Genomic DNA, 25449 nt, shown 5'->3' with positions numbered 1-25449 from the left:
TATGGGTCTCAGTTTCCCAATTTGAAAAGTGAAAGATTTGGACCAAACGATATCTAAGACTGTTTCAGGGTGTACATTCTATGATGCCCCTTGAAGAATGAGGAAAAAGACATCAAAAGTTCAAAACAAACTAACTTCACTCAACTAAGAGTAGTTAGTTTGGGGAATTCCCTGGCAGTCCAGTGGTTAGGACTCAGTGCTTTCACTGCTGGGGCCTGGGTTCAATCCCTGGTCAGGGAACTAAGATCCTGCAAGCCATGCAGCATGGCCAAAAAAAAAAATTTTAATAAAAACTTAAAATAAATTTAAAAAATAAAAATTCATTTTAAAAAAGAGTTGTTAGTTTGTCGCCCTTGGGGATCTTAAAGGGTACATGTAAAAAAGCAATAGGGACTTGAAGTGGTCAGGAAAAAAGCGACTTATGCGTGGCTGTATATGTTTATGTCAGCTGCTGATTACTGGAATAGTAGGAGCAACCCAAGAGATTTAAGACCGGTTATTAGAAGAAACCATTCAGGTGAGTCCTTACTTGTTTTTAGCTATGAATTCATTATGTAATGATAGTTCTTAATTCTCTATTCTCCTGGTTTCAAAAAAAGAAACAACTCACTTTTTCACTATGATTTTGAGTGTTAAAGGAAAAAAAAAAGAGCATAAGAATAACAGGGGCAAAGACTTAAGATATTCTGGTTGAATAAGTACTGTTTTTTTTTTAATGATCCCACAGTAAACTAGGTACGGCTCATAGCAACCGGGCACAGTAGAGATGAGGCACAAGAAAATCAAACACGCAGAGCTGAAGACACATTGTTGTAAAGTTACATCAGGAACAGCAAATTCTTCTTTAGGAATTATACTGTATAGCTGACACATGCACACTCCTACACAGACCAGATTTAATAATATCTTTTTGTTAGCAGCTTACCTTTTAAGTACCAGTGTACCGGGAATGTCTTAACTTGACAAGACCTCACCCAGCAGCCTGCTCTAAAATGATTTCACGCTACCTGTTGCTTTACTTATATAAGGGTGTCCTGGTATAGTCCCTCACATGAACACTCCAATGGACTGCCCCTCAAGCAACACTCCCTCTGATTTCTCCAACTGTGGCCTGATGGTCATATATGATAGGAGCACGACGTATGAATATCAAACATACACAAATGGGCTTCCTAGGAGAGGTACCCTGAGAGCAGGCAAAGCATAAATGAGTACCTAAAAGCCTTGAGCATTACAATAGGTGGTCAAGTACCTAAATGGGAAAGAAAAGGGAACACCACAGAGAAAAAAAAAGGGGCAGAGGTCTAATGATAAAACTGGTCCCACAACTTGGCCCATTTATCATTAGCTATACACAGAGCCCAAAATTACTTCCCACTCTGAACAGAGGTATAGGCAAGTCTCTTAGCTGTTCCCAAATTCCATTTACACCATAAGCAAATTAAAGCATCAAGAACAGTAATGAAAACTACTAATGTGCAATACCATTCTGACTTCAAAATATAAGGGAGGGACTTCCCTGGTGGTCCAGTGGTTAAGATCCCTGAGGCTTTTAAAGTATACTCCTTCTGGAGCATTTAAAGAGGCATTTAGGGACTTCCCTGGCAGTGAAGACACTGCGCTTCCAATACAGGGGATGCGGGCTCGATCCTTGGTTGGGGAACTAAGATCCCACATGCTGCAGGGCAACTAAGCCCATGCGCTGCAACTACTGAGCCCACATGCTCTAGAGCCTGCACACCACAACTACTAAGCCCACATGCCGCAACTACTGAGCCCGCGCGCCCCAACTAGAGAGAAGCCTGTGCGCCACAATGAAGAGCCCGCACGCCGCAACGAAGACCCAACGCAGCCAAATAAATAAATAAATATAAGGGAAATGATACAGTTCTCATATAGGTAACTCCAGCCTACCCTAAAAATGACATCACGACAGCCTCCAATCAGAATTCAAAAAAGACTAACCTGGGATTCAGAAACGCTTTGCAAATAAGGACTCTCTCACTTTAAAATGGGGATCATCAAGTTGTAAAAATGCTCAACGGCCTACTGAGGTTACCGTGAGTTTATGTGTAAATATTACAATCAACTTTTTCCAAGACTCCTCTAAGCCCTGGCAACAATCCCTTTGGATTTTCTCTCAAAATTATAAGAAGACATCCAAATTAAAAATCCAAGAGGGTAATGTGAAAAATATTAACAATAGTGATGCCTTGTCAATTTTCCTAATATGAAGCAGATGAATTTCATTTACACATACACTGCATAAATAGGTTAACACACAATTATCCTCTTGCTCGAGTTGCTAATTAACAGCAGTCAAGAAAAATTCATTTCCGTGTTAGAGCTCCCGAGAACCTCTGTCATAATAAGTCAGATAGTTGAAGTAAATCCCTATGTTTCCATACTTTTCAGTATAAATGAAACAAGTAGCAGGTGATGAGTAATGTTTCCATTCTCATGAGCAGATCAAAAGGCAACAAACTAGACAACAAAGATAACTTTTTTAAAGTAGCTAAAAGTTTTGTTTGTTTTTACTACAAGGGGGGGAGGGGGTGGGACATAACTATTCCCAGACCATGAAATGACTCATTTTCTATACAATATACCAAAAGGGACTACTGCCACACAGCCAACTGCATGCATAGTCAGAAGGTAAGAGTTCAGTAAAGAATAGTGATGGGTTTTGGAATCAGGCTGATAGAAAATTACACTGCAGTTTCACCATGTACTAGTGATGTGACATTAGGCAAATTATCTAACTTCCTTGAGCTTAATTTGCCTCATTTGTAAAACGGTCCAATATCGACCTTGCAGGGTTATCTTGAAGTTAAATAGAATGTTGTACATAAAGTACCAACTACCTGGCCAAGTGCTCTACAAATAAGAACTATTTTAACACGTTTTGTTTGAAATTTGAATTTGTTTATGTCTACACCTCATCTATCCCCTCCACCCCAAATTAAGGCAGATATTGTTATTAACCTAAATTAATATGAAATGGCCCCAAAACATATCACAACAATGTTGCCTTCTCCATTGCAAATTCCTGCAAGAATACCCCCTCCTCTCATCTAAACCCTACTCTGATGACACCAAGAATTAGAAATGCTGTGCTTTGCAAAAAAAAAAAAGAAAGAAAGAAAAAAGAAATGAACGTATTCCTGGCAATAGCTCATCACTAAAATCTGTTCTGGAGCAAAGCAGTAACATATGGTTAAGAGACCAAATTTCAGTCCAATGGTCAAATTCAATTTGATTTGATCACTGCCAAATGGTGATCATATTTTTTTAAGATCTTACAAATTTTTTTTAAATGCGGTAAGTCCTTACCCATATCTAGCACTGTAGCACTGTACCAAATACTATTGCAGATTTTCTCTTACTCAACTCAAATATCTAAGCAAGAATACATTCAGATTATGGGGCTGCTGAGAATAGCAGTAAGGATAAATGGTTATGTCATACGTCAAAAGGTCAGGATGTTTTTCCCCTTATCAATCTAAAGACACATTAAACAGATTCTCTCTCTGGACCAGCCCCTGTTTGGACAGCACCCGGGGCAACAAAGGCTACCCTAGAATTACCCCAACTTCCATGGAAGATCAGCCACATAGGTGGTATGTGCTGGGATGACTGCTGGCTCACTGAAGCATGCCTCCCTCTCATCTATCAACTGCTAGAGTAACTTTTGGAAGACTGCACCTCCTGATTGCATGGGACATCAAGACAGTCTCTTGCACAAGAAGCACAACATTAAACAAAGTTTCTTTTTTAATTGACATGTAGTTGATTTACAATGTTGTGTTAGTTTCAGGTGTACAGCAGTGATTCAGTTATACATATATATCTATTCTTTAAATGAAGTTTTTCTGATCAATGGACTTTAGACATGTATACAAGTCATTTGGAATGAAGCTATTCATATATATATACACACACACACACACAAACACGCATATACACTCATGCATAAGTACATATACATACACACATACATACACATACATATATATACACACATACATACGTACCTTCTTAATTGGTAACCAACACATCCTCAGAGATAAATAAGCACTTTGTAACTGATTAATGAAGAAATTAAAATCAATGATTGATGTTTTACCTTGTTTAACAAATGTACCCTCATTCACCCCATTCAATTAATATAAATGCTTTGTCCCAGGCAACTCTTGGCCTCATTCTGAGAGAACTGGTTCCCCTGAGCCTTTAAGGAGAAACAGGATATTTGCATAACCTAAAAATATTTCCCCCAAGATAGTTATTATTTACTGTCACTATTTTAACATATGCCCACCAATTCCTTGACGCTCCTCCCCTGCGTAGGTGAAGCTTAATTCCCATCCGCTTGAGTGTGAGGAGGACTTAGTGAACAGAGAGTAGGAAGTAACTTGACCGTGGAGAAAACTGACAGATACCATCTTCATCAAGGGATCAGAGTCAACACAATCAGTAATGTCACATTGATAGCATGTGTGCCAACAAGAAAGGCACGCCATTTCTGTGGTATTCCCCCCAAAAAACTCCATAACCTCAGTCCAATCACCAGAAAATATCAGAAAAACCCAAACTGAGGGATCCTATGAAATACCTAACCACTATTCTTCAAAAGTGTCCAGAAAAGACTGAAAAACTGTCACAAATTAGAGGAGACTAAGGAGATAAATAAATGCAATGTGGTATCCTGAGTTAGAACAAAGAAAGCACATCAGTGGGGAGAAAACGGGGAAATTCAAATAAAGTCTGTAGTATACCAACATTAATCTCTTAGTTTTGATAAAGGTACCATGTTTATTTAAGACGTTACTTAACATTAGGGGAAGCTAGGTGAAGGGTATAAGGGAACTATTGTTGCAACTCTTCTGAAAAATCTAAGTAGTATTAGAAAATTAAAAAGTCAAAAAACAAATAATTGGGCCTTAATATTACTTAGTATTAAATGAATCCACATGCAAGATATCCTGCAACTTGACCACCTTCCTCACTTGTTGGAACAGATTTATGCTAGGCGTCAAAGTGAGTTGCTTTTCATTGAAGACTATCTTCCCAGGACTATAGTTCTTAAAAAGGAGACAAACCGTAGTAGCAAATATATGAACCACTGATGCAGTAAATCACAACCAGCAGCTACAAATAACAGTTTATTCATCCATTCAGCAAGCTTATAGTCATGAACCATGTGCTGTGTACCGTGCCAAATACTGAGGATAAAAAGATCTACCCTCAATAGACACACAATCCAGTATGATCAGGTCAAGAGCAATGCACTCAGAAAAGCCTCCCTGACCTTCCCAAGATGAACTGGGTGTCCTTCTTTGGTTGTTCCACAGCTCTGTGCTGCCCACACTGAACTGTAATTGTTGGTTTTCTCACCTGTATTTTCCCACAATTGATACTTGCCAAGTACTATTCAGGGTCTCAGATTTTATCCTATTTGTAAGATAATAAGTTAGCCTATTACTGTTCCATGGATGCTGGCAGAAGACATGAGACTCCTGGATCAGAGACCAAGGACATGATTACTCAAGGCCAAAGCTTCATGTTCGTTTGCATTGGTTTCTCACGCCCCCTCTGCCTCAGAGCAGTAATTCAAAGAGCCCATCATGGAATCCTCTACATGCTACCGGTCATGTTACAGGAAAGGAACACTAAGCTTAGGAGACTCACTGCTCTTACAGTAAGTGGAAGCAAGCCTGACCTTTGCCTGGGGGAGATGTTACCTCATCCCTCACGGTTGCTTGTTGCCTCAGGTAGAGAGAGCGGTCAGGGTCCCACATTCTTGGCTTGTCCAACAGGAACATGCAGGAATGCTCAGGACCCCTGTTGCCTCTCCCAACAATCATCTTTTTTTTTTTTAATTAAGTTTTATTGGAATATAGTTGCTTTACCATGTTGTGTTAGTTTCTGATGTACAGCAAAGTGAATCAGTTATACATATACATATATCCCCTCTTTTTTAGATTTCCTTCCCCTTTAGGTCACCACAGAGCACTGAGTAGAGTTCCCTGTGCTATACAGTCGGTTCTCATTAGTTGTCTATTTTATACATAGTAGTGTATATATGTCAATCCCAATCTCCCAATTCATGCCACCCACCTTCCCCCCTTGGTGTCCATAAGTTTGTTCTCTACATCTGTGTCTGTTTCTGCTTTGCAAATAAGTTCACCTGTACCATTTTTCTAGATTCCACATATAAGCGATATTATCCAATATTTGTTTTTCTCTATCTGACTTACTTCACTCTGTATGAAAGTCTCTAGGTCTACCCACATTTCTGCAAATGGCACTATTTCGTTCCTTTTTATGGCTGAGTAATATTCCACTGCATATATGTACCACATCTTCTTTATCCATTCCTCTGCTGATGGACATTTAGGTTGCTTCCATGTTCTGGCTATTGTAAATAGTGCTACAATGAACACTGGGGTGCATGTGTCTTTTTGAATTATGGTTTTCTCCCAGTATATGCCCAGGAGTGGGATTGCTGGATCATATGGTAGTTCTATTTTTAGTTTTTTGAGGAACCTTCATACTGTTCTCCATAGTGGCTGTATCAATTTACATTCCCACCAACAGTGTAGGAGGGTCCAACAATAATCTCAATCACAGGGAATGTTTTAGGCATTTCTGTACCCTTAACACCTGGCATGACATGGGACACAGTGCAGACACTTGTTAAGTGTTTGCTAAATGAATGACTACAAGTTAGAAATCCTGAGTTTGAAGCCAAAGACAGCTGCTCAATATCAAGACCATGGACACAGTCACTTAATCTCCTTAAGCTTCATTCTCTTAATTTCTAGAAAATGTTCAAAAATAGAAACTCAAGAAAGGAAATAAAAGATAATGAAAAAATTACCTCCAAGGATTCTTCTATCTCTAAAACTGAAAGTTTCTATAATTTTCTAAACAGGAGATGCCAGAAAGCCCGGGTGCCTGATTGTCTCTCTGACAGATGTGATTCCCGCTGCATTCCCACCATGGAGGTAGAAATTCATGACAACAAACTGAGAATTCTACTAATTTTGGTTATCCAAAGTTATTAATGATAACCTCAAATTTCACTATAAAATTTCATAAAGACTAAACTCTATAAAAACAAGGCAGAAAACTCTACTGTCACAGAATTCTCAAGGTAAATATTAAAACCACATAAATTATCTACTTAGTTAGTAAATGACAGATGAATAGATGAAGAAAACAAACTTTCTCAAACTTCATGATTTTAAGAGACTAGCAGTGTCATCAACAATGAAACATCTCCCTCTATGTACAATACACAGGATGCAATATTTAAGGGATAATAGATAATGACCACGTGACTATTAAGTCCCTTCCACAAGTGCCAGTGAAACACGTAAGATACAGATTTAATTGCCAAGAGGAATTCCCACCACAGATTATGAAAAGCTATGTGGGGAATGTACACCACACTCCGTCACTAAATTAAGCAGTATATATCGATATTTCATTAGCATCAGTTCCATTCTTAGGTTAATTGAAAATGCTGAGACAGATGTAGTATTCACATAACAAATCATGCGAAGGTATTCCTTCCACTCCCTTCAAGTATGACAGTACACTAAGAATATACAACGCAGTATCCTGTATGGGTTTTAATCTTTTGAGTTAATGTCACCTTTCAGATGGAAAATATATATTTGAGTTTTTTTCCATCAAATTCATTTGATATTGGCTTTTTTTTTTAACCAAAAGAATCAACAGCACCAGGCAGTCCTCGGACCTGTCTCTTGCCTCAGCAGTGTTAGGTGGAACAGACCCAAGATTTGCCCCCTTACTCCAGCCTCTTGATCACCCCTCAAACCCCCTCTCCAGCTGCAGCCTCCAGGACATCTTGCCATCTTTTGCTTCCCACGACAGTTAACCCAGATTTTGTGCTTAGCTCCTTGTTGCCAATCAACCATGAGCTCCCAGATCCAGCAGAATTTTTCCACCAAGGTCAAAGCTGCTATCACCCACCTGATCAACCTGCATCTGTGGGCTTCCTATACCTCCCTCTCTCTGGGCTTCCATTCCAGCTGCAAAAGTGTCGCTGGCGATGAGCTGCCGGAAAAATGCAAGGGCACCAAACATCTCTAGAAGATCCAGAAGCAGGGCTGCAGCTGAGTCCTCGTCCAGGACATGAAGAAGCGGCCTCAGGATGAGTGAGGTCACAGTCTGGGTGGCAAGGAAGGGGCCCTGGCCCTAGAGGAAACCCTGAACCGGGTCCTGCTGAAGCTGCATGCCCTGGGTTCTGCCCACAGAGACTCCCATCTCTTTGACTTCCTGGAGAAACACTTCCTGGACAACGAGGTGAAATTCATCAAGAAGGACAACCACCTGAGCAACCTCCTCGGGCCAGCCTGAGGCAGGGCTGGGTGAGGCCTCTTTGAAACCGCTCAGCCGTAAGCATGGCTAGAAGCCTCCAGGGGCGGCACCTTCTAAGGCCTTGCTGCAAGCTCCCTGGCCTCTGGACTTCTGCCTCCAGCCCCATGGCAGCTTCTTAACCAATCACAAACCCTCTCCCAAGATGCAGACCCAGTGTCAACAATAAAGCTTCCTTTTGCAGAGACAGACATACAAGAGAATGTGTATCTTAGATAATGTTGTACATGTAGACTTTAATGGATAGTGTCAAATGGGAAAGATACCAACTCTGAAGCCAGGCATACTTAAGTTTGAATCCTTATTCTGCTGCATATTAGACGTGTGAATGTTGCATATATTATTTAACATTGTTTTTAAGGCTTAATTTCAACACATGTAGAGATAATGAAATCTACCCTGTAGTTACCGTTCCGAATCAATGATATAGAAAAAAGCCTACATCCTGCACCTGGTAGGTATTCAGGAAATGGCAGTACTTATTGCCATCAGCTTGTTAGCTTAAGGTCATTTGCTGTCACAGGGTCACTAATGGCCACAGGGATCCATTTACACACACACCCTTTACTTATTTATTTTAAGCCTAACCCTTCTGAGAACACTGGAAGTGTTAACTTAATGCACTTGAGTAAAATGCTATAGAATCATTGCAAAATTTAAAGAAGCCAGGAGAACAGAATTATAGGATTTTAAAAAAAGTTCCCTGGAAGTTCCCTTGTGGCCTAATGGTTAGGATTCGGCGCTTTCACTGCCGTGGCCCGGTTCAACCCCTGGTAGGGGAACTGAGATCCTGCAAGCCGAGAGGCACAGCCAAACAAATAAATAATAAAATTAAATTCCTTGATAAATCACCTTGCCTGTCCCTGTGCCACAGGAAGGACAATTGTTGGATCCATTCCAGTCAAATGAGACCATATCTATTCTGAAAGATTTCCAATTAGGATGATTCCCCAACTCTCCCTTAGATGCCCAGTTAACATCTCATGTACAAAATGTACATGAATATCTAATCTATTTCCCTTGCATTTTACTTGAGCCCATTTGGTTTTTTCCATTGTCTTTAGGGCCTGGAACACATATGACATAATTATTAAATCACTTCTCAGACTTCTTTTCCTTAGCATCATAAACATTTCATCACAGATCCAATTTTTCCCATTTTTAATCATCTTTCAAGTTCCCTGTGTCACCTCTGTAGTTGTAGAGATTGAAAGAGGTCAACAAATCCCATAAGAGAAAACGAGTTAATGGTCATGGTGTTTTATATTCTAATTATATATGTCAGTATTATGCTGTTACTTTAATGATGGCCCCATGTTAATGGCATAATTTTAAATACCACTAGATTTTCTCAATTGTCACACTTACACTGTGTATCTACCCCAACAGTTTGCTTGTCTTTGCCTATAAAATAATTAACTTTTTACAGCACTTTATAGTTTATTTAATAGTTCTACATGATCCCTACAACCATCCTGTATTAAAGCAAGGCAGGTATTATTTTTTACAGTTTAAAAAAATAAAAAAGGAAGTTCCGAGAGTTTTACTCCCTCAAGGGCACGTAGTTAGTGACAACCAGAACCAAGACAGTTCAGCTGACATCCATCAATCCAATGCACCTTCCATTCTACAACCAAAACACACATACAACACTTTGGGTACACTTACTGAAATAGACGACTTTGTTATCACAATCCTATGGTTATGTCTGCCCTTTTCATAGCCTTTAAATTCATGTTCCATGCTATTCATATTAGAAGAGGTTCTACCCTGACCTTCATTAAAGGCTTTACCAAAATAACTCTTTTATTGTCTCTTTCTAGAGCAAGTAAAGAGAACTTATCAACTTCCACTTAAATATGACATTGATCATGAGCATTTATTTGCTCTGCTTCCCAAAACCCTCTTTTAAATGAGGGTAATTTTTTAAAGCGAAGTATGAGTCCACATGAATAAAGAGACTGAGAGGGTAGACAGCAGAGTTGAGAGGAATATGCTAGATGCTGTTAGAATGTAACATGCAGATTTGATGATGTAGCCAGTTAGACATTTATCAACCAGAACAGTATCTGGAATACAAGTCAAATCCAAAAAGATTCAATAATGTTCTCTCAGGAAAAGTTCTAGTAAGAATAATCTAAATTATCTAATAGTCTAAATAAACATTCAGTTCATAAAATGAACTTGAGACATTTCAGTCACTGCGGCTCAGCTCTGAAGGACTGGGCTCAGGAAGATGGCAACAACAGCCAAAAATGGTGGTGGTGAAAAAATGGCTGCTCTGGGACCCAAATCAGTCATCGAACCAAGTGTTATTTGACTATAATTTGCCATAAGACAAATTTTTTAGGGAACAGATCAAACTGGATGAAAGCTGGGTACCTCTGGAGATAATATAATTCAACAGGTTAAAATCCCTCAGACTTTAATAGAAGTAGTAAGAAAATCAAAGTCAAAACCCATGAAAATAAATAAAGATAAAGCGAAAATCAGAAGCTCTCCATGCAAAACTCTCTCTGATGAGTATAAAATGTCTGATGACTGATGACCATAAAAAATGATGTAAAAACAGATCCATTTATGTAAAAGGCTTCTCAACTGGTACAACCCTTGGTGACAAAAGAAAGATTAGAAGATAAAGGTCAAGCACAAAATATTCAAATGAGAAACAGAGACCCCTGACCAAAAGCATAAAGACAGACTCTCTAATACTTTTCGAGAAAGATTAATTTGCAAAAAAATAAAAGAGAGAGAGAGAGAAGGCAAAATAAAGTATAAGCTAAACTGAGAGCTAAACAAGAAGAAAAACAGCAGTGCTATAAATGCTGAAATGAAATCTCTAGAAGAAAAGATTAGGTTTTTGCTGAGTTTTTTGGATGACTTAGATGATCCGACCTGTAGAGAAGATCTACACTTCCTTTCCTCAAATTGTGGGGAAATAAAGTGGATAGATTTCATCAAAGGTGCAAAAGAGAGAAATAATTCTATTTCATGAGAAAGCTAAAGCAGCACTAGATATAGCCGAAGAAGCCAATAATGGTAACCTCCAATTAGAGAACAAAGAAGAGAGGTGGGGAGTACCAGGAGAGATAAAACACAGCCCTGAAAAAAATCGTGGTGGATCAACCAGAATCCCTCAACAAATGGAAATCAAAAGGTCACAGATTTAAGGAAAAGGAGAAGGAATTAAAGCTGCCTAGGCTGGGTCTGTTTAAGGAAAACTACAGTTTCAGAGCAAGAAAATGAAAATTGACAGTGATGATAAACATGAAGCAGATGGACGAGTAAAAGTAGCCAAAGAGTCTTCATCAAAACAGTAGAAAACACAATGGTGCAGGAGACCAGTAGGGTAGCAAACAAATTTCTAGGTATTCAGCTGCTTCTATCTTTGGAGGTTTGAAAAAAAGAAAATCAAATTAGACCCACTTCAATGTCCAGCTGTAAGAAAGGAAAGATTTGTTTGTGTGTGTGTGTGTGTGTGTGTGTGTGCTTTAACCTGTGTGTGTGCTTTAACCTGTCTTTTTGTTGTTGTTGTTCAAATAAAGATTTTTTTAATGGATAGTTCTGCTTGTGTTATTTCAAATGATTCCAATATCAAAGGGAATGTTTTTCCACTAAATTGCCTTTGTAATATAAGAATATATTAGCAAAAACTAATAAAATACATATCAAATAAAAAGAAAAAAACAAAAGAACTGAATCAAGGAGGGCAAATACAACTCAACTGTCCCGCTGCTTCATGGGAAAAAAGGTTCAAAGTTTAATGAAAAAATATAGGCTGCTAGAGTGACAGCCTTCTTTTCCCTTTCAGTCTAATTGCTGGCAAAAGGATGCAGAGGCAAGAAAATCTAATATTAGAATGAAAATCTCCCCCCAAAATCAACTTTTCATAAAATTACACTGAGGAAGATATATAGTAGCTTTTTTTGGAAGGTCTAATTGGCTTTATTCGATGATTCACGAATCAGTTAGCATCCCATCTATAGGATAGATGGGCTTTTCCTGTAACAGCTTTAAATGAAAATATGCCTAGAAAACTATGCTGACCAAACTGTAGTCTAATCATTTTTATTTGTTCCACTTAAAATAAACAGCTTATAGACTTGCACGTAAAAGACTGTTTGCCTCATGTTTATCTTCAACGTTGCCCCAGTGCATCCTGCTCACACTGGAAACATTTGTCTAACTCTGGTTAGCTGTGACATCTGAAAGAAGAAAAGAAAGCATATGGCATGGTTTCAGTAACTCACCATTTGAAAAAAACGTAGGAGGCAGAAAAAATGCTTAAAGATCGAAGTTTTTATGCCTGAATGTGAGAGTACGGTACCATTTTCAAAGGTTTGGAAACATAACCTAGAACTGTAAGAATACTGTTCAAAAAGAAAAGCTGAAGGCATGATTAGCTATAAGCTGAAGGCTTCCAGAAAGAGTACTAAACAGATGTCTGAAGACTCCCAATCCTACCAGAAAAAGGACTTCAAGCAAACTAGTACCCTTCCCATATCCTCCATTTATAAAAATGAGATGCCACTGCCCCTGGCCAGAAACTCAAACAAAGCAGAAAGCACCTGCATGTTGAAGACACAGGTTGAAGGTGCTGAAAAGGGCTGCTTCTCCCAAAATGTTTCCCATGGTCTATGGTAGTAACAAATTCTACCATGAGAAGTCCACTTTTACACTTTTTTTTCCCCTTGTATAGAGAGATACATAAAGAATAGGCAATAGATATAGACAACTTAAAGAATTATTAAACAAACACAAGGAACCATTATCCAGATCAAGAAACAGAATACCGCCGATGCCACAGAAGCCTCCCTACCACCCCCAACGCACACCTACTATGCGCCCTCCCCAATCATTTCCCCTCATCTCTCCACTGGAGGTGACTGCAGCCCTGATTTTTGTAATAATCATGTCCTTGATTTTCATTTTACCATTTAAACATGCATCCCTAAATAACACAGTTTACTTTTTGTTGTGTTTGAACTTTCTATGAATAGAATCATACTGAGGTATTTTGGAGGTATTCACATAAGGTTTCAGAGATTCATCCACTTACAATATTTATGTACTCATCCCACTGTTAATGGGCATTTGAGTTGCTTCCATTTGTGACTCTTCTGAACAATACAGCTATGCACATTCATGCACATGTCTCCTGATACACACGTGCTAGGATTTCTCTAGAGTATCTCCCAAGGTTGGAAGTACTGGAGTGTCAACTTTACTGGAAAATGACAAACTGCTTTCCAAAGTTAATATACCAACGTACATATACACCAACCGTGTACAAAATAGAAATTCACTCTCTGAATTCATTCATGGTCTACAAAAATTCACAACTGTAATGGAAATCCTACTAGGAGAAGAACACCCCATTAAGCTAGGTATATTCTTAGCAAAAGGTCTGCCTTCAAAATGGCAGTTGAGAACTGGACCAGAGGTGTATGCAAAGCACAGCTAATTCTGGAATAGGAAATAATGTCTAAAGAACAGTCCAAAGCATAGACTGAGAAACCAAGCCTGGATGACACACTGCGATGGCAATGGTGATTCTTCATGACACGTGGCAGACACCGAGATGGGGGAGAAAAGCAGATTAATAACTATAGGGAACAAAGCGCTGGAAAGGGGAAAAGACTGTTTTATCACTTAACTTAAGGCCACCAACTTTTAAATGTTTAGTAACTCAGACCACCACCACTGATTATTCAAGAAATAGAATCAATAAGTCAGTTATATCATACCCAAGGATAACTTTTAATTTCTCAGGAAAACAAAGATATATAAATTCTGTTGGCAACCAGTGCTATTATGTCTAACATTCAAGGAAAAAAAGAAATTGGACTTTATTTTACTGAACACAGTTAACTAAGCTTCTATCAACAAAAAATTTCAGATAAATACTAAATCTAGGCACCTTGGTTACACATCAAGCAGAACTAAAATCAGTGGTAAATTTGGGATAAGATGCTGACATCATCAAATCAAACACTGTTACTTCCTACTATTCCTGCACTTCCTACTGAGAGAAATAGCATTGCCTAAGATTAGACAGAAACATGATAGAATAGGATTCAAATCCAGATCTGTTCTACTTAGAGGCCTGTGACTTTCCATAAAGCCAAACTGAAAATCAACTAATCTAAAAATGGTCGTAAAAGTTTCAGTTATACAAGATAGGTAAGCGGTAGAGATCTACTACACAGCAGAGTACCTGTAGCTAACAAGACTGTATTGTATACCTAAAATTTGCTAAGAGGGTAGATCTTAAGTGTTCTTACCACCAAAACTAATAATAAGATAAAGCAGATGGGAGGAAATTTGGGGGGCTGATGGACATTCTATGGCCGCGACTATTTCACAGGTACAAACTTAATCCCCAAACTCATCAAGTTGTATATGTTAAATATGAACAGCTTTTTATATGTCAATAATACCTCAATAAGGTTTTTTTTTAAAGTTTGTGAAAGAATGTAGCAACTGATAAAATTTAACATGCTTCAGAAAACAAAGCAAAACTTGAATTTTTAAGAGAAAATTCCAGAGAACATCTTTGTGATCTTGAGGGAAAGATGGACTTCCCAAACAAGGCACAAAACAACACATACTGTAAGACAGAAAGTTGATAAATTCAATTACATTAAAACATAAAACCATGCACCAAAAGATACCATTACAAAAGTAAGAGAAAATCCCATAATAGAAGATATCTGTGAAAATAAACATCAAAAGATAAGTATCAAGAATATATTAAAAATATGTCAAGAATATATTAAAAATATATGTCAATAAGAAACAAACAAGCCAAATGGTCAAAGAATGTGTGCAGGCAGTTCATAGAAGCAAGCTAGCACAGCAAAAAAAGATGCTCAGCCTCAACAGTTAGCCAAGGAAATGCAGCAACCCAGCCCTCCACGCCAGCTCAGAGCCACTCACTCACGCTTTTATACTAGAGTATATCATTATCATCATTTACAACCTCTGCCCCACTAAACCCAAACTTGAAATGCTCCACTCTATGGCCACCACTTCCCCCCTTTCCGACTCATACCCCTTCAAGGAGGTCAACAATCCTTCTGCACAGAGAAATCTACAGTCCACTGATCCCACTATCTTTCCTCTGCCCCTCACCTCTCTCATGCCTGCACGTCTCTCTTTACCCAGCCTGAATGCAATGGCAATCATTCTAATCACCCCTTTTCTGTTTCTCACTTCATTGCATTTGCTTGGCTGAACAACAATATAATCATGATTAAATCCTACTCTCCATCCCTCCATACCTGCACCCATACAGCAGAATGTGAATGGGGGAAAAACATGCCTTTTCTCACCTTAAATTCATGACCATCAACCTCCTGTGGGCGTCCATTAGCACCCAGCAACCAAACCACATTTTCCTATTTCAGTCAATTTCCCACTATCTAGACAGCTGTTTCTTTCTTTTTTAGTATTTTTTTATTATTGAAATGTAGTTGATTTACAATATTATGTTAGTTTCAGGTATGCAAAGGGATTCAGTTATATATTTTTTCAGACTATTTTTCATTATAGGTTATTATAAGATACAGAATCTAGTTCCCTGTGCTATACAGTAAATCCTTGTTGCTTATCTATCTTATGTATAGTAGTTTGTACTTGTTAATCCCATACTCCTAATTTATCCCCCTCCCTTCCCCTTTGGCAACCATGAGTTTGTTTTCTATAGATAACTATTTATCTTCTACTCTCTCCTCACATTTCCAGCACCTCCTCCCTGACTCTGACAGCTTTCTCATTTCACTAAGAAAACAGAAGCAACCAGAAGAGAACTTCCTCAAGCCCCCATCACATCTACCCACCTACCTATACCTATGCCCAAATATTCTGGGTTTCCTCCAATTACAGTTGAAAAACTGCCCCAGCCCCTGGCAGTGGGCAATTGCTCCATCTGTACAAACGATTCCATCACCTCATGTGGACCAAAGAACACAGATCCAGTAATTCTCACCTCTTCTCACATTATTTTTGACCTCTTTTCTGGATCTTTCTATCAACAAATAAACATGCAATTACTTCTCCCATGTTTAAAAAATATGTTTTGACACACTTCCTCCACCAGCCCATTATTCTCCTTCCCTTTATAAACAAAATTCCTCAATATTAATAGTTGTTTATACTTTGTCTCAAATGTCTCTCCTTCCATATTCTTTTTGAATCCAAGAAAGAATTTATCCCACCACTCCAACAAAACTGCTGTTGCTAAGATCACCAGTAACCTTCTGTTGTTAAATTCAACTGTCAATTCTTGGCTCTCATCAGCTGTGTTTGACACAAATCCCTCTTTCTTCCTGGAAACACTCCTTCATTCCTTCTTCATTCTCCTTTGCTGGTTCTTTTCTCATTTCCCTAACCTCTAGACACTGTGGTACCCAGGGCTCAGTACTTTTCTAGTCAATAACTCCCTTGGTCATCTCATGCATTCTCATAACTTTAAACACCATCTGGCATCACCCAAATGTATATCTCCTGTCCAAACCCGGGTCCCGAACCCCAGATACCTTTATCCAACAACATGCTTGATATTTCCGATATTTCCAATATTTCCTGTTGGATGTTGTGCTGGGTCTCTTGCAGTTACCACTCCAGATTCACTCTCCACCCGTCCCCTCTCTGTTCTGCCCTAGGAGGTTGATCTACATGGATCACAGCTTCAGGCTTCCCTTGCCTTCTGACTTCCAGTAGGTTAGGCTTATGGGGAGCCCTGGCAGGAGAATGGAGGAAAAAAGGAGTCTAAGACCAGAGCACTTCTTCCCCTGTCCCTCTCCCTGGAGAGTCACCTTTGCTGGCTACATCTTTAGACCAAAGGCGATTCATCCTCTCAAGGCAAACTTCTCACATGAAGCTCTCCTTCAGAGTTCTAGTAACAGGGGTGGTAACATCTCTGCCTTTACCTGCCCTCCCAATGCTGTACTATCTTTGTGCTTTCCCTACATGCTACCTGTAACTTTGTAAATGATTCCTTCGTTAAAACTTCTTTATAATTATATTGACTGTACTGTCTATTTCCTACAGGATTTTGACTAACACAGGTGTCTAACTGGCATCTCAATTTTAACACGTGCAAACTGAGCACCTCCTATAGTTTTATCCATCTCATTTAATGTCAAACCCCTTCTTCTAGCTCTGCAGGCCACAATCTTGGCGTCATCCTTGTGCATCTTTTAATCTCATACACCACATTTGCAAGTCCGATCTTATACCCTACCATTTGCAGTTCTTCCAAAATAGATCCGAAACTCAACCATGTTTCACCACCTCCACCGCTACCACCCCTAGCCCCAGCCACCATCAGTGCTTGTCTGCATTGCAGTCAGCCCTTCATATCTGCAGGTTCCACATCCGCGGATTCAACCACAGATAGAAATCTGCAGATCCAGAACCCACGGAAACAGAGGACTAGCTGTACTACACCATTTTACGTAAGGGACTTAAGCATCCACAGATGTTGTTATCCACTGGGGGTCCTGGAACCAAACCCCCATGAATACCGAGGAACAACTGAATTTCAATAGCCTCACTGGTCTACCTGCTCCCTCCCTCACCAGTCTTCAGGTTATTCCGACTTAGCAGCCAGAGTGATCCCGTTAAAACAAGAGTTAGCTATATCACTCTTCTCTTCAAAACCCGCCAGTGGCTGCACATTTCACTCTGAGTAAGAGCCAACATCTTTATAATGGTCTACAAGCCTCCAGGTGATCTGGCCATGTGACGCATCTCTGACCTCACCGCCTACCTGCTCACTTTGCTCCAGCCATGCTGGCCTCTCTGCTGTTTCCTTTACTCCTATCGCAAAGCCTTTGAACTTGCTCCCGCCTCTGCCCGGAACTCTATTCCCACAGATATCCTCAATGCCTGCTCTCTCACCTTCTTCAGGTCTTTTATTCAAATGTCATCTTATCGGTAAGACTTTCTCTGGCCACCTTTCTAAAACTGTAACGGCCCCTCCTCACTTCATTTCTACCCTAAGCAATTATATCCATTTGACATCTTACATAGTTTCCTTTTCTTTATTCTGTGTCTCCACCCTCTAGAATGTCAACTCCACGAGGCAGGTGTTTGTGTCTGTTCTGTTTCACTTCTGTATGCTCAGCCTCTGAAACGGTACCTGGAAATGGTGGGTGCTCCAATAATTGAAGGAACCTCAACTAGATACCACTCAATCAATTGGCCACAATAAAAATTTTTTTTAAAAGTCTAACAGTGCTTTATTGGCAAAGGCGGCGAACACTAGGAAGTTCACCTCATCTCCTCTTTGGAGAGCATTTTGGCAATATCTAGGGAAGTTTACGATGTGCACGTCTAGGATGTTTTTTCTGGGTTGTATATTTATTTATACAAACAAGGATAGTATACTAAAAAATCAGGATCATTCCAAGGAGTATGGTCAGTGATACTTTTTCTGGGTTGTATATTTATTTATACAAATAAGGACAGTATACAAAAAATCACAATCATTCCAAGGAATATGGTCAGCCTATCTAGAGGACATTCTTAATACTTTATGATCACAGAATGAACGCCACTTCTCAAAAGTAATCCAATATAGCCTACCCCACCATAGAGGAAGAAAGCAAGGCAGCTCTTCTCAGGCTTATGCTATAGTGAAAAGAAAATGATAGGTCAGCAGCAGAGTGGGAAAGAAATGTAAGCACATATCAAGATGTGACAGTTGTCATCTCCCAAGAAACTAATCACCGATAAACAAACCGCTTAAGAAATCAGTAAGCAAAGACAGACTACAAGAAAAATATACATATAAGACCCAAACCATGCCAGGCTTTAAGTTATAAATAAAACGCTACAATAAATAACCAAAATCATAAGCCAATGTGCGTAACTGTTGGATTAGACTAGCATTCTGAATTGCTTTCAAACATTTATGCAGTCTCTTTTATTGCCAGATACCGTCCTAGTAACTTGACTACACAATTGATTCAGTTAAATCCACTGGTAGGTAGTCCACATGTTAATTTTATGCACTACTTCAATTTGCCCCCTAAATCTTTTAGTGGAACAGCTGATAAAAATTGAAACTGACCAGCCCACATTTTATCCTTCTCCTATCTTGAATAAAAGTGCTTATCAATCCATAACTGGCCAAAATGCAGGTAATAAGAGGGAAACACTCATCTGAGTGACAAAAAGATGAGCTACCAGTCCCTGAACAACGAGTTGGAGGCCATCATCCACACAAGGGGGTTACGCTACGTGGCATAAACATAATGACCCCAGGCTGAATCTGCTCTCCTACCCAAATCTAAAACTGTCTCCACTTACCTCTTCGTTTCCTACTCGAAGGGTTTATTCTAGTAACTTGGAAGACAATTCATCACTTTATGATACTTCGTTTGGTGCAGGCATTCAAAAATACAGGCAGATGAGAAAAGAGATAGGTACAACTCAACAGCAACATAAAAGTCGGGGAGAAGAAGAAATTCAAAGCCAACTACCTGAAAATATTACTTTCACTTTATTTCTCTGTTTCTCATAGCTTCATCCTTTAAATTTTTTTTAACCTGGCAACTTTTTTGAGGTAATTGTAAATTTAGATAGTTATAAGAAATAATACAGCAAGATCTCCTACACGGTTGGCCCCAATGATAACATTTTGCACAACTATAGTATAATATCCCAACCAGGAAATGACATTTGACATAGATAGAATCCACCAATCTTATTTAGATTTCCCCTGTTTTATTTGCACTCACTTTTATGTGTGTGTATATAAGAGTTTGTGTGTCCACCACCACAATCAAGATACTGATCGGTACCAGCACCGCAATGATCCTTCGTGTTGCCCTTTTATAAGCACATCCACCTCCCACCCACTCCCCATCCGTAACTCCTGAAAACCGAAAGTCTATCCACCATTTATCCTTTGAATTCTTATGCCACACACTGGTAGGGAATAGCCTTCTATACAACCAGCTCTGGTCCATTTCCTGTTACTACTCTCAGGCCTCACACTGCTGTGCGTTGCTCAACAGAGTCAATCTTAAACAGCTGGTCAAAGAAGGCATGAGTTTCTCACCTTGCTGACAGAGAAGACTGTCCAAAACCAACAAAGAAAAGTATCGGTGTTCAGACACATATGGCTCCAATATGTGCCTACCCACTAATATGTAAAAGGAAAAAAGAACGTATATGCTAGAAACTTTGTAAAGCTTTGTATAAACTTCAGTACTAATTCCTCTGAAATCAAAGAAAACACTTCTGTTTCTCAGCCTACCCAATTCAGAGGGGCATAGTTTAGCATTTTTCATTCCTATAAAGCCTTTTATCCATTTCAACCAGGACTTAAGTCTTTCTACATCAGTACATGGAAACCCAGATTTCCACTGAAAGAAATGTCACTTTTTCCTTGCCAACCATTAGACACACTGTCCTTTACCTGAATTTAAAATCCAAAGAACAAACAATGAATTTCTAGTTATTAAAATGCTATTTAAAAAGGAACACAGATGCCTATGCAACTTTCATAGCACTAAGCAGTACGCGTGCAACTGGAATTCATACCTGCAGAGCTGAGGAGAACACTGAAATCTGTCCCCCGCTGTGATTCTCCACTTTCATTATCGACCTCTTTTTCAGTATCTTGATATCGATCCCAGTTAGAAACTATTTTCCTTTTAGAATAGTTTCCCTGTTCTTCATTCTCTTCTCCATAGGTCTCTGCATCACTGTCATCTTCGACCTGCAATCATTAGAGACAAATCGTTAAGCAGGCAGTGGAAATCTTAACCTTAGTAGTCTTAGCAGTAAAAATTTTTAAAAACAAATCAAAACAAAAAAGAGTACATAGGTATCAAGATAAAGAGCACATCTTATAAACCAAGCTCTACGCAAGTATTAAATAATATTTCAAGAGAACCCCATTATATCAGAATGTACTTTCAGCGTAAACTCTTCATTTAGCTGTGAAAACGAAATCTGATGAGATCCTACCTAAAATCGGTGTAACTGAATCACTAAAATCTACCCCCAATGTAATCCTAGTTCAAGAGTGGTTTCTTCTTACTGAAATAATCAAGGCTATAAAAGTCTTAAATTCAAAAGACTTTAGGATGGAAATTAGTTCTTCCAACTTACAGATTTTACAAACACATTCCGTAAGTATATTTTATAAGCTTTAAATGGGAACCTACTCAGATGCATTCTAGAGAACAGTTTCCAGACTTGGGCATTAAAATGTTAAGAGGGCATGCAGAAAAATGCAGAATGTGAGAAATTACAAAAGATAAAGGGTCTAGTTTCTTCAATAAATAAATTGCAAGGGAAAATAAATGATGGGGGAGGAGGGAGAAACCTATAGATTAAAAGAGCTTAATAAGAAACTAACACACCATTGTAAAGCAATTATACTCCAATAAAGATGTTAAAAAAAAAAGCTTAATGGACACCTAACCATTGTAATGTTGGGAACTTATTTGTACTCTGATTCAAACACTATAACTAGACAAAATCACATAAGACTATTGAAGAAATGTGAACAAGATATTTTCTTATATTAAGGAAATATTGTTATTTTATTTACTTATTGTTTGGTGTGATACCATTATTTTTTTAATGTTTTTATCTTTTAGAAATAAATATTGAACTATTTATGGATGCAAAGATATGACATGTGGGTTTGCTTCCAAGTAATAGGTGGAGAGGAATGGTGGGTAGAGATGAAATAAACTGGGCATAATTGATCATTTCTGAAGCTGGATGATGAGTACATGGAAATTCATTATATTATTCTATCTATTTTAATATGTGTCTGAAATTTTCAATAAAAGATTAAATTTTAAAAAAGATTTATATAGAATCTAAAGATACAATTCAAAGGAGTATCCCAAAGATTATAAAATCCTTACCAAGAAAAGAATTTGTGAAATATATTAAAATAATCCATCTGTACAGGATGAGTTAGACTTTTTTAAAGTAAGTTTTTATTAACACAGAAACAGGCATGTACATTGCAGAAAATTAGGAGGGAAAGACAAGTAAAAATATTAAAACCCCACATTCCCATCACCTGGGAGTACCACTACTAACACCTTAGTATATATACTTCCAGAACTTTTACTATGTAAAGATTTATATATACTTTATTTTGGTAACCAGTTTTTCCTCAATATTCTCCACTTCTGCATTTCAGTAAATTTCATTTCATATAACATCCAGACTATTTCCAAATTTCCCTGACTGGCCAAAAAAATTTCCTTTACAGTTGGTTTGTCTAAGCCAGTATCCAACTCATGATCATGCGTTGTATCTCAGTGCTTGTCCCTTAAGTCTCTTTGAATCTAATACAATCTCTATTTTTATGACATTGATTTACTGAAGAGACCAGTACAGGTAGAATGCAAAAGGACTAATCTTCTGTCTGGCTGCTTCCTTGTGGTGTTAGTATATCAGTTTACAGGAAAGAGTGGATAAAAAAATTTTTTTAATCTAAACACCCAATAGAGTCAGGTATTTTTTGGCTAAAATATATCACAGATGGTGCTCTGAACCTTATGTTACATCACATCAAATGACAGATGATAAATGGCTAAGCCAACATAAGTAAAGCTAAGATTAACCAATGAATTTGGATGATGAAGCCTGATCCACCCACTGTATGGATATGTTTCCCCTGTTACATCTAGGAAATTGTCTGTGTAGTGTTATTTTGGTCCACTACAAATTTCTAGTTCCCCGTCAACCACTCACCTAACAAATTTAACAGTAGTCAACAGTCCTCACCTGAATCGAATTTTTATAAGTTTTCATGAAACAATGGAGTAACTGACCTTTCAAGATCACTTTCAGCACTCAAATATCATAAACCTCCTTGACAGCACCCAAAAAATGGCAATCCACATTATATTCTAGAAATTGCAGAGACTGCCTGAAACCTAGAGGTTTCCTACCATTCCTGCAAGCTTCTCAGAACCATAAGATGCTGGCAGATTAAAGGTATGTGACTGAATGAGATCTGCTATATAAATAACAAATACCAGGAACATCCTAAAGAAAATAGCTTTGCAACTGATGAGAATTTGGGGAATAGAACTACAGCTGAAAAATACTTGCAGGGTTTAATTTGAGAAAATCCAATATTCTTTTGCTGACCCACTGGGTAAACAGAGTTCAGAGAGTCTTCTCCAGTTAGTAAAAAACTTCGAACACAGATATAGCCATGGCAAAAATGTAACCCTGAGCAAAATAATTAGCTCGATGTGAAAGGATTATGATCTGAAACACCCGAGGAAGTATTAACACAGAAATAACCACTGAAATGGAAGACTGGAGACCTAGATAGAATTAATGACCCTGCCATCACCTCATTTAATATTTACAGACTGTTTATAATAGGCTGGGCCTCACACAGCTGAATGACTCACTAATCCCCAACGTAGAAGAATCACTGAACAAGAATCTCATTACCTCCACCCAACAGTGGAGACAAGAAAAGTCGTCATTAGCCTCCATCACAAGAGGGTAGTAGAAGTAATAAAGTTTAGAATACATTTGATGTAACTTAGAGAAAGGTGTATCTTAAAAACTCCTAGAGATTTTATGTTTGGTTCATCTTGCAAAAATCTGGGACAAAAAATAAAATATGCATAGTCCCATGATGGAGAGAAAGAACAGAACAAATAAGAAAATACTGATGAAAGCAATGTGAAAACTAAATAGGAAGGCATCATTATTATGTTAACATCATCATTATGAAAGTAGTCTGGTGTATACTGTGAACTATAAGACACTGATGAAAGAAATCGACAGTACAAATAAATGGAAAGCTAGTTCATGTTTACAGATTAGAAGAATTAATAGTTAAAATGTCCATACTACCCAAAGCAATCTACAGATTCAGTGCAATCCCTATCAAAATTCCAATGGCATTTTTCACAGAAATAGGACAAACAATCCTAAAATTCGTAAGGGAACACAAAAGACCCCAAATAGCCAAAGCAATCTTGAAAAAGAACAACAAAGCTAGAGGCATAACACGTCCTGATTTCAAACTACATTACAAAGCTATACCAATTAAAACAGTATGGTATTGGCCTAAAAACAGACACATAGCTCAATGGAACAGAATAGAGAGCCCAGAAATAATCCCATGCATATATGGTCAATTAATTTATGACAAAGGAGCTAAGAATATACAATGAGGAAAAAAACAATCTCTTCTTTAAATGGTGATGGGAAAACTGGAGAGCCACATTCAAAAGAATGAAACTGGGCCCCTAACTTACCCCATATACAAAAATTAACTCAAAATGGATTAAAGACTTCAATGTAAGATCTGAAACCATAAAACTCCTGGAAGAAACACAGGCGGTCAATTCCTTGACATAGGTCTTGGGAATGAGGTTTTGGATTCGACAACAAAAGCAAAAATAAACAAGTGAGACTACATCAAACTAAAAAGTTTCTGCACAGCAAGGGAAACTACCAACAAAATGAAAAGGCAACCTACAGAATGGGAGAAATATTTGCAGATCATATCTGATACAGCCTCTCTTCCAATAACTGTTTTTAAAAGCAACTGTACAAAACAATATGCGCATAATTATATTTCTATACATTATAGACCCAATAATACATTTGCCAATAACAGCAAAAAGGAGGTGAGTGGGAGCAAAACTGTATTAGTCTAAGGAAATAACTATGTGGGGAATACCCAAAAACAAATGAAAAAAACTAGAAATAGGAAATAAGAAGGCTCTTGTAACAAAAGCCATAAATATATGCTTACTCTTCTTTCTTCTCTCATATTCTTTAAAAGATATAAAATTATATAAGGTAATAATTATAACAATGTGTTACTGGTTTTGTAACATATGGATGTAATACGTATAACAACAATGCCACAAGAAGGGGAAATGGGGACTAGAGTGTATTGGAGTAATGTTTCTATATCTCATTGGAATTAACTTATCTGATGCAGATTCCAATAAATTAAAAGGTATATGGTAAGCCCTAGAGCAACCATTAAGGAAATAACTCCAAAAAAGTGAA

The 25449-nt window shown here is 38.2% G+C and overlaps 1 protein-coding gene across 1 annotated transcript in view; it reads right to left on the bottom strand.

Annotated features, from left to right (window-relative positions):
• LOC309625460 (cell death regulator Aven-like) overlaps positions 1–25449 on the bottom strand; it is a 187029-nt gene that overhangs the window by 126159 nt on the left and 35421 nt on the right. The window contains exon 2 of the mRNA XM_082385033.1: positions 20965–21142. Coding sequence (XP_082241159.1) covers positions 20965–21142 — 178 coding nt within the window. The remainder of the gene's footprint in view (positions 1–20964; positions 21143–25449) is intronic.

The sequence above is a fragment of the Balaenoptera borealis genome, assembly GCF_965194805.1.
Source record: "Balaenoptera borealis genome assembly, chromosome: 3".
Lineage (NCBI taxonomy): Eukaryota > Metazoa > Chordata > Mammalia > Artiodactyla > Balaenopteridae > Balaenoptera > Balaenoptera borealis.
Note: the sequence above shows the minus strand (reverse complement) of the source record. Positions and strands in the feature narration are given on the sequence as shown.